At 36.8% G+C, this 10,982-nt stretch overlaps 2 protein-coding genes across 3 annotated transcripts; both read left to right on the plus strand.

Annotated features, from left to right (window-relative positions):
• Window positions 1-3,490: 3,490 nt before the first annotated feature.
• On the plus strand, window positions 3,491-7,360 carry LOC117623071 (pescadillo homolog). Of its 2 annotated transcripts, XM_034353922.1 has the most exons (13): window positions 3,491-3,615; window positions 3,740-3,825; window positions 4,060-4,308; window positions 4,407-4,529; window positions 4,656-4,740; window positions 4,825-4,935; window positions 5,082-5,175; window positions 5,317-5,603; window positions 5,871-5,978; window positions 6,097-6,218; window positions 6,402-6,621; window positions 6,751-6,948; window positions 7,065-7,360. In XM_034353922.1, exons 1-13 carry the CDS (start codon window positions 3,586-3,588, stop codon window positions 7,152-7,154), a joined length of 1,803 nt encoding a protein of 600 aa, XP_034209813.1. In that variant the 5' UTR covers window positions 3,491-3,585; the 3' UTR covers window positions 7,155-7,360. The 2 variants fall into 2 exon arrangements, with proteins under 2 accessions (XP_034209813.1, XP_034209814.1); XM_034353923.1 differs by lacking the exon at window positions 4,825-4,935.
• Window positions 7,361-9,496: 2,136 nt separating this feature from the next.
• Window positions 9,497-10,978, plus strand: LOC117622019. The gene has a single exon (XM_034352527.1). The coding sequence runs from the start codon at window positions 9,497-9,499 to the stop codon at window positions 10,976-10,978; it is 1,482 nt and encodes a 493-aa protein (XP_034208418.1).
• Window positions 10,979-10,982: the final 4 nt, after the last annotated feature.

Consider the following 10,982-nt stretch of genomic DNA (forward strand, 5'->3'; position numbering starts at 1 on the left):
GCAATTTAATGGTATGCTTTTATGAAAATGTTATAAGTGTGTAATTATTAACAACCATACATACAAATTCTACCTCCAATAAGTAAACATCAAGTTTTTTGATGATAACATTCTCAATATTTCATTCCAACCATTGAATTAGAGGAACGAGAATGTAAAAATCAGGTTAGTTTGTTAAACCCCTATGTCATATAATTTAGGAATCGGGGAACTACTGAATCGGTATGGGAAGAATCATTCCCATTAAGCTGTTTACTAAACATACGAAATTAGTAAAGGAATGGGGTTGATTCCCATTGTTATTGTTTACTAATTTTCATGAATCAGAATCCAAATTAACTTAATTACTAAAATGCCCTACACATTTTCACCACATCACATATATAAAATTCACCCAAAACCAAAAGCTATAGGAAAAGGGGTTTTGAATTATCAGTAAGAGGGAATCCGTTATCAAAGAAAATTATCAGCAATTTATTCTGAACCAAAAGCTAGACAAGCTAACCTGGCTACGAAATCTTTGATCAAGTGAGATAAAATTCACAAAAGAAGTCACCTAAGGGCTAAGCAGTTGCAAAGAGCACATCCAAAACTAACATAAGCAAATAAAATTCACAAAATAAACTCCAATAAATATTTATCTTTCACCTACGTAACTAGTAAATAATCAAATAATAATAATTTGCATAATCTTCATACGATTAAATACAAAATAGTCAAACTACCAAAAGAAGAGATATATAATCTCCACAAAAGTCATTCACCCATTACTCATCAATCGCAATCACTATAAGCCATGCTCCATAAAATTAAATACATAATCTTTTTTTTCTTCATCAGTCATGGTAAAGAAGACCCTCAGCAAATCGTGCTCTTTGGCTAAAATATTGGTGATACGAAATACTTGCAAAGGAGTTAGGAATTCTATTTTCCTCAATTCACCACCAAGTTTAGCTTGCATATCAGCAAGATCCTTCTCTGTTGAAAGAACATTAACCAAACCTGCAAGTTGAGGTGCCATTCCGGCTACGGCTTCAGCCATAAGTCCAAATTTGTTAGACATTTCATTCAAAGCATTTACCTTCCTACGAGGATTACTTGGACCACTTGCTACATCTTGTGCGGGTCTCTTCTGTTGGGCACGTTGTTGGCCACTTGAGGGTTGGGGATTTGGTTGTGTAAAAGTTGTCTCATCATCTTCTAAATCCTCAACATCATCAAATTGAGATCCGTCATATTCTGAACCCCCATATTGTGACCCACCATCAGGATGTGAAAACATCTCCTCAATAAAATCATCACCCACACTTCTATTCTGATGAACACTTGCATCATCTCGCCTAACGTCTTCTTCATCATCATCAGCATTTCCAGCATTTGTTCCAATAGCATATTATTCAAGATATGTATATTATTCAAGATATCAAAAGATTCTGTGATATGAAAAATATATATATATCTGTGATATGAAAAACAGTTTAACATATGTAAAAAGATCCTGATCAACACGAGACATCGAAATTTGTAAAAGGATATTGGGAAAAACCAAAAACTAAAACAAAAAAGAAACAGCTGATCTATGGCATGAAGGCTTTTCCTCTTTTCCTTTTCTGATCAACACAATGCGAGGGGAGACCCAGAAATATTTGTGACAATAATAAAAATATTGGTTACCTAAGCCTAATCCTTGTTCTGTATATGACAACAATAATAGAATTATGGAATGGAAAGGAGACTCTAGTAATTATCACGTATGTAGTAATTATCACATATCCATTGATTGGAACTCCAAACGACAGCAATCACTTTGTAGTAATTACCTAAACAAACTGCAAGTCTTAGAATAGTAACACTAAGAAATTCATAAACAGAAGATAATGACATTCCACTTTGACAAAATAATAATAATTAATAAAAAGTTCTTAGGACGATAACCCCCACAAGTTAAGGGAATCATCAACCCCCATTAGTTGAGGAAATGGTCAAAGTACATTTCATACGATTGTCAATAATACCTCAAATGGTTTACTAGTTGAAAGCCCTACACCAAAATTCAAAATTAAATGCAAACTAGCCTAACTACAAAACAATAAAATCTTGTTAAATCACAAGTAAAAACATGAAGAAATTCCTTGGAATATTAAGCTTTAGACAAAAACTGATGCTGCAATTGGAACTCCAAACGGCAGCAATCACTTTGTAGTAATTACCTAAACAAACTGCAAGTCTTAGAATAGTAACACTAAGAAATTCATAAACAGAAGATAATGACATTCCACTTTGACAAAATACATTCTGCACCAGCTATAAGATTTTCCAAACCCAACGCCATCTCTCTTCATTCATATACTACCAACATGGTTAACTATGACAATATCATCAATTTATTTATCCATGATCATATACTTTGTTTTGCGATGAATGTGAAGACAGAAGATAGAAGAAAAAGAAAAAGGTGGATAGATAGATAGATGGAGTGACTTACATAGTTTCTGCTGCTCCAGGGAGGCTGTGTTGTAACGTTAAGGGTTTGAGTTGTTTGAACTCCTTCTAGCGTGTATTTTTATTTTTTTTAGGGTTTGAGTTATTTTGGAATTATAGTAAAGTGGTAAGGGTATTTTTGGAAGTTAATAAGAGAAAGCAGGAATGGGAATCGTATCGACTAGTCCCCCCTAGTCGATCTGATACCTAGTTTTGAGGGAATGTGATTACGGATTTTGAGATGGGGCCCATTTATTTTTTCATTCCTGATTGCAAGTAAACGCAGGGGAAGTCAGGAATGGAAATCATTCCCTTTCCTCCCATACCCATTACTGATACGTAAACATGCCCTAAATTTATCCATCATGTGTTAGGCCAAGAGTGGCCCTGCTCTTCCCTCCCTAACCAACCCCCACCCCCTTCTCTCCTCTCCATTTTTTTGATATCTCTTCTATATTATATAATGTAGTATATAAAACTTACTAATAGACAATTTGTAATTTAAATTAATGGTCTCTTTAAAAATAAAATATACTTGTGTTTTCTATTTCGGCCCTCCTAATTTTACAATTATAGCTCCGTTCTTGCATTGTTTCATGTTTATTTGGCAATTAACATCGTTTTTATATTTCTCATAGTGAAATGTACAACTGATAAATTGGAAAAAAGATGAAGAAAATATCATACACAATTAATTATTGGGCAGTGGGACATGCTTGCTTGTTGGAAAAAGAAAAACCCTAGCTCTCTATCTATCCATAATTCACATTGTACCATTTATTATATACACACTCCCCCTATAAACAAAGCATAAGGTTACAAACGACATTTTTTGAGTACACTCCACCACTCAAATTGGACCGTCTGGACCGTCCTTATTAGTTTTGGGCCTGGCCTAAACCAGACATTTCTTATATAATTGGTCTCAAGCCCATGTACAGCACACAAACCCGAGCAAGCACAAACCCGCACCCGAACCATCTGACCAACGTGAAGTCGGTTCCACTCTTAAGTCCCTTAACCTAAACTTACACATAACATTACATCTTCTTCAGCCTCCTCGCGCTTCTTTCTCCCTCTGTCAGTCTCAGCATCACCGCAGCCATGGTTAAGCATAAGCATTACAGGCCTCCTGTGAGTTATATTTCGCCTGCCCGTGTTCGATAAATTAAGCTGTATCAATATTCAAATCAAACTTTCCAATACATAATTTAAACATTTTCTAACACTTTTCCTTAATTTTATTTCGTATTTGCAGGGAAAGAAAAAGGAAGGAAATGCAGCGAGGTACATCACTAGGTCACAAGCCGTCAAGCAACTTCAAGTCAGTCTACCCCTCTTCAGGTACACATTAAAGTTGCAATTTCTATATTTTCACGTGATTTTATACAACTTCTGTGTACATATTTATACAACTTCTGTTTACATATTTGTTAGGGTTTATGTATTCAGGTTAGTTCGAGCTTTATTATAATGTTAACCAGGTGCTGGTTGAATTATCTTAGACTATTTCGTTTGGAAAGAAAAAGGAGTTTTGTTATGTATTGATTCTTTTTATTGTTCTTGTGGAAATTTTAGGAAACTTTGTATTTTAAAGGGTGTTTTTCCCCGGGAGCCGAAGAAAAAGGTGAAAGGAAATCACCATACCTATTATCACTTGAAGGATGTTTCATTCATTCAACACGAACCATTACTTGAGCGTTTGAGAGAGATCAGGGCATATGAGAGAAAAGTAAAGAAAGCAGATGCGAAGAAGAACCGGGATCGCGCAAATCTTCTGAGACAAAGGAGACCCACTTACAGATTAGATAAAATTATTTTGCAGAGGTTTGCTAACTTTTTCTTGTTGCCAAAAAGTTAGTTGCATGTCTCTGATGGTATGCTGAGCTTCTGAAAATTGTTTTTTGGTATGTTTGATTTTGCAGGTATCCAAATTTCATTGATGCACTTAGAGATTTGGATGACTGTCTCACCATGGTTCACCTCTTTGCAGCATTACCTGCTATAGAGGAAAGAATTGAAGTGAAACGCATACATAACTGTCGAAGGTAGATACCTGAATTCTGCCAAAAATGAAAAAAATGAAAAGAAGAATGGCGTTTGAACTATGAAATGATGTTTAGATAGTTCCAAGTGTTAATCATTTCGTGATCTTTGTGTTTCTTTATTGGTAGGCTGAGTCATGAATGGCAAGCTTATATATCTCGGACTCATAAATTGCGCAAAGTCTTTGTATCTGTCAAGGGCATATATTATCAGGTGTGGTTACATACTGTACACTGCTTATTTTAATCTTTATACTGTGCATTTTGTGTTATATGTTTGCATTGTTTGTCCATGCAGGCCGAGGTTAAGGGGCAAAAAGTCACATGGTTGACCCCTCACCCCTTGCAGCAAGTTTTGACTGAGGATATTGACTTCAATATCATGCTAAACTTTTTGGAATTTTATGAGGTTATATATTTTACATTGAATTTCAATTTATTCCTTATCAATGCATGTACTGTAAAAGATGTTTTGATAGTTGAATATATTTACTTTTCTTATTCTTCCAATGAACCAATTACGTGAAATAAAGTTTTTCTCCACCTATGGTGCAGGCTCTTCTTGCATTTGTGAATTGTCATTTATATCGTTCCATAAATGTGAAGTATCCGCCCATTCTTGATCCTCGATTAGAAGCTTTAGCAGCTGGTATGCAATTTTACTACTTTCTTGAGATAAGCTACATCTTAGCTTGTCTTTTGGGGTTTTTAGCATTGTTGAGTTGGATTGTATGCTTGTGTATATCTGTTAATGGAGCATCAGTATGATTTAGTTTTCTCAACTTTGCAGATCTTTATGCACTATCAAGATACTTCGATGCTAACTCTCGGTCCGCTGTGTTGGATCCTCAAGCTTCAAGTTTGTCTGGATCAGGGAATGTTGAGAGCCAGCAGATTGGGGATTCAGTTAGTGAGTCTGAATTAAGGCTTGCCCAACTTCAGCATCAACTCCCTTCTAATGAACCTGGTGCATTAATGCACCTTGTTAAAGATGTTGCTGGCGAGGAAGAAGAGGATGATGATACAAGAGAGTGTAAGAAACTCTTCAAGGATATGAAATTTTTCTTGAACCGTGAGGTGAGTCTTAGAAGTTTTAAATTGGAACTTAGAAGAGATCTTATTTACAAAAAATTAATTTCCTACCAATAAATAGGTCTGATGGGTGAGGCCTTAAAGGTGTTTTAATATAAAAGAATATAATAACGCAATTAATTTTTCTTATAATAATCAAAGTGCAACTCCCATCATGATTAATATGAAAATCTGTTGTAATTTGGTTTCTTTTAGTTGATTGGCAATAGAAATTGTGCTTGTGTTTCTTGTAATTTTTTTTTCTATGTTCAGGTTTACAGAGAGTCATTGCTTTTTGTTGTTCCTGCTTTTGGTGGCACTGTTTCTTGGGAAGGTGATGGGGCTCCATTTGAGGAAAATGATGAGAGCATTACCCACCAGGTATGCTGTTACTTCTATATGGCGGAGTCGTCGACTGATCTTTGGTACCCCACCTCCCACAAAAGAAAAACATTGATCTGTATTACAGGGCTGACAAGAGTGCTTGTTTATTTTGTAGATTGTTGACAGGCCAATGCATGGCCGTCAGACCCTTGCCAGGGAATATGTTCAACCACAATGGGTTTATGATTGTATAAATGCTCGGATCATTTTACCAACTGGGGGTTATTTGGCGGGAAGGTAATATTAGGAGACACGATGAATTAACTAATAAGTCTCATTGGCTATGTCCTCAGCTTCTGGTTAATAGGTTACATGAACTGATAGACCTTGATTTACTCCTTACCTGTGATTATAATTGCTCTATTTGATAATAGAAGTTTATGACTGGTAATGTTGTTAATTTGGTTGCTCTTTGAACAGGGATCCTCCCCCACACTTGTCACCATTTGTTGACAATGAGGCAGAAGGTTACGTACCTGACTATGCTGAGACCATTAAACAATGGAAGACTGCTGGCAGAAGTGAAGTCCTCCCCCTACCAGGTGTGGGAAAAGAAGATTTGGAAGATCCTCAGAAATTACTGGCTGAAGGTGTAATTGACCGAGCAAAAGCAAAAGAAGCTGTTGAGAAAAAGAAGAAGGTAAACAAGTTTTAAAGAATGTAGCATGATGCTTAGATGTGTGATATTTTTCTGCCATTTAATTTCATCATGTGCATAGAGACATCAAAACTACTTGATTGATGCTAACTGAATTCTGATGCTGTACAGATGATGGCTCTTGAGAGGCAGTATCATGATGAATTGAATAAGGAGGTTCATGGCGTCCCGCATTCATCATCTGTCTCGAATATAGATAATCATATCTCCGGCAAGGAGACCGAGGATAAGGAAGAATTTGATGATGATAGTGAATTGGCTAAATTGAGCTTGTCCCGTAGGAAGAGGGGTAAACTTGAAGCCGCGGAGGTAAATTTGTTGATGCCGTCATGCTATTTTCATGGATCTTATAAAAAACTTCAGAAATTACATGTACTATATATCAAATGCAATAATATTTTGTCCTGGATATTTCTTTCATACAGAAAGGGATAAAACGAAAGAAGGACCATATTGATGTCATCAGGGAACGGAAGAGAAAACTTAAAGAATCTCAAAAATCAAAGGAAGGTTAAGATGCCTGAGAAAATTACCTTCTATGGTTTTGTTATTGAGTTGCTGTTTCGGAGCGAGACTTGGTAGTGTGGCCAAGGAAATTTTCTTGTTTGATTTCGTTATAGACTGCTGATTTCTCTAATATCTGGTAATGTTTGAACCTATTGGAGCATTTTCCATACAATCATTTATTTATTGCCAACTTGCGTAAGTTTTTGCGAAGTTATTTGTTCGTCAGTCTTGAGTTTTTGAGGGCCAGGGCTAAAGTAAAGAATTAGGCCCCTTCATATTGTATCACAATATACATATATATATTTTTTCACTTGCATGCTAGATAATTAAAAATTAACATTTTCAAGTTAACTAAAAATTTGTCATTGTAGATAAATAAATGATATCAATTCAAACTAAAATAAAATAAAATTTAAAATCTAACGCAAAGGCTATTACTTTCAATTCTAATGAAAAACTCCAAATCCTAAAAAGTAGAGTTTCACCTGTTCCAATGTTATATTAAGGGATCCGGATCCGGATCCATATCAGAAACCCCCACGTTTGCATGGAAATTGAGACCCACAAGGACGTGGACTCTCTTCTAGGAAATTAAAAAAATAAAAATAAATAAATTGCTCTACTTTTTGGGTCATTAGATTATTCTACTTTCAGTGGTTGAGATTAAACTTGATATGGGAAATAATTTTAATTTCTTAACTAGACAATCATTAATTTTATTTTCTCTCTCACTATAAAAATAAAAGAAATAATTTTCTCTCTCCTCCCTTTTTCTTGGTAATCTCCCTTCTTTCTCACACACATCTCTCTCACCCTCTTTCATGAGACCATAAAAAATATTGATATCTTTTTCTCTCTTTATCTGCAACAAGAGTCTCCTCCCTCCCTCTCTTTCATGAAACCAGAAAAGACCTCCATCTCTTTTGAGGGTGTGATTTAGAGATTTTAATCTTCTCATATCTGAAATTTTGACTATTACTGTTTTTTTTTTTTTTTTTTCATTAAGAACTTTTATCATTTTAATAGAGAGAGAATACAAAGTGAAAATTTGATGCCACAACACTTGTTGATTATCTCGTGAAGAAGGCAAGTTCCACTGATCAACCTTCACTTTTACCAATTAGATGAGCTTAGAACTTCTTTAATTTGAATCACCATTCATGATTAAAAATGATGTTCTATGACTGGCAGCTATCCTTTTGGAACTATTGAAATTCTTTAGATCATTGAAAGTAGACAAATGGCTTAATTTTGATTAAGATTTTTATGCTTGAAAACTTATAGATGGTAGTTTTACAATGTGAACAGGAATATCAAAACATTATTAGAGATGAACAATGTCCAAGATGGTACCTGGCATTGTCGGGGTTATACAATATACATAGGTAGCCTTGGGGGGAAAGTCATTCTTTGAGCTACAGATTGTTGTGAATCATGAGCTTAATAAATTGGGCATTTACCATTCTAGAAATTGGCTACAACTATGATTGGAAGTTGACTTGAAATTTAATTAATTTTCCCGGAGATATGCGACTGAGAGTTGGAGGAAATATCTTGTGGGTGCTCCAATATTTTGATGATACAATATCTATATTAAGATAGGAGAAATGCTTTGACATAAAAGAAAAAACTACTGAAGATGAATTGATGGCTGCATATGCATGTGCGGGAAGAAGGGGAAACTGAAGAGACTCTTCACGGTTTGGGCCTTTAGTTTTTGGTGAAATTCTTTATTTATTACACCTTAATAAATATTTGATATTAAAGAGGCAGCTGGGATTACGTCTCCGAGAAAAAAGCGAGGAGAGAGAAAATTATTTCTTTTATTTTTATGAGAGAGAGAATAAAATTAATGATTGTCTATTTAAAAAATAAAAACTACTTATCATGTGAGGTTTAATCTCAATCATTGAAAGTGGAGTAATCTAATGCCAAAAAATTATGTCAAAACTTGTGTCAAAAACATAATCCCACGGATATACTTCGAAGAACAATCTGTACCCACACAAAAATAGAAAAAAAAAGCTAAACCCTAAGTGAGAAAACCTTAAGAGAGAAGTTTTAGCCACCGTCCCCGAAGGCCTCCGTCCCTCTCTTCCTCCTCTTCCCTCCCCTCCTTCCTCCTTGCACATCCCCTTAGCCCCTCCGTCTTGAGACGAGTTTGGTGGCTGCTTGGTTGTCCTACATATGCATGCAGGAGAACATGCCGATTAGAAAAGTTTCTAGGAACACAAGGTTGAAATGGACACAAGTTGGTTTTGCAATTTTTCAGGCCACATTCACATACTACCGCCTGTCGAGAAAGTTGTTGCTCTCTCTCCCTCGACATTTTAGTCGCCACAAGATCACAATGGCGATGCTGAGGATAAGAAGAGCAATTCAAGCAGTGATCAGTACCACTGCTACAAGCAGGTGGGCTGATGAACTCCCAGAAGAAATCATGCAATTGATTCTGCAACGGCTATGCCTCCCAGACTATCTCCGTTGTGGCGCCGTATGCCGTTCTTGGAGAGCCGCCCTACCAGTTAAGCGTTGCCCTCCTTTTCCTCAACTTGAGATTCCCTGGCTCATGCTCCGTTCACACCCGTTCTCTCTCAAAGATCATTACTTCTTGAGTCTAAGTGACAACAAAACTCACAAGTCGTCGTCGTTTGGCTCTAACGACTATATAAGCAGGCGAGATTGTGTTGGTTCCATCGAGGGGTGGTTGATTATGGTTGATAGTGAATTTTGGCGTCCTGAGGGTTTTTTGTATCCGTGGTCATTCTGCTTGCACGCCTTGCGAGATTATCATCTCAAGTACCCTTATACTACCCTCAACTTCTTCTTGAACCCAATTTCAGGTGTTCGGGTCATGCTGCCATCACAATCCACCATTCCATACATGTACGGCACCAGACCTTTCTTTTTCAAGAAAGTGGTAGCCTCTTCATTGCCGTTGCTAACGACGTCGTGGTGGTCAAAATCAGATGATCATCATCATTGTCATCAGATAATAAACTCATCATGTCTTGTGGCTGGCCTTTGTGGGGAAGGCCTTTATTTGGCCTTTTGTAGACCAACAGATAAATCATGGACCCTCATTGAGCCAGTGCTAGAGGGTACACGCTTCACTCCTCTGGATATAGAAATAATTGATGGGAAATTATATGCTGCAAATCAGGATGCAGCACAGTTTTTGATCGTGTACGATCTCCAAATGTTACATGCTGAAGGCCATGCCAATGCCGGGCCTCCTGGTAATAAGTACAGCGGGCCGCCTCAAAAGTTGGTTATGCTTCATCCAAGGCCAGTTCGTTCCCTGTCCTCTAACACTACGGGTGGCGTCGCATATGTTACCGAAAAGGAAAGCCCTCGCTTAGCAACAGATCCTACAACAAAGGAGCTGTTTCTGATTCTCCATGACACTAGTTTTGCTTATGAAAAGGATCCAATAATTCCCCAGTCCCTCTTAGGTCACAATTATGTCATTCCACCTCAAACTAAAGGATTCCGAGTGTTCAAGCTTGAATATAACAACAATGGTCCTAAGTGGGTAGAGGTTGAAGACATCGGCGGCGATAGGATATTGTTCCTGAGCAAGGCAAGCAACAAGCTCATCTCTGCTACAAGCCTCAGTCTCAATTATGGCGATTATAAGAAGAGAGTTGAAGGAAATTGCATTTGTTTTGCTTTCGATAATCCTTGTTTAGCATCACCGTGGATGGGACGCGACTTTGGGGTGTTTTCCTTGACAAACAAGAACATCCAGCGTTTTATTGTTCCCAATGATCACCCTCGTACTAGCCTATTCAATACTCAAACTGTTTGGTTCACGCCATACATTGAATAGCTAG

Source organism: Prunus dulcis, chromosome 3, assembly GCF_902201215.1.
Source record: "Prunus dulcis chromosome 3, ALMONDv2, whole genome shotgun sequence".
Taxonomy (NCBI): Eukaryota; Viridiplantae; Streptophyta; class Magnoliopsida; order Rosales; family Rosaceae; genus Prunus; species Prunus dulcis.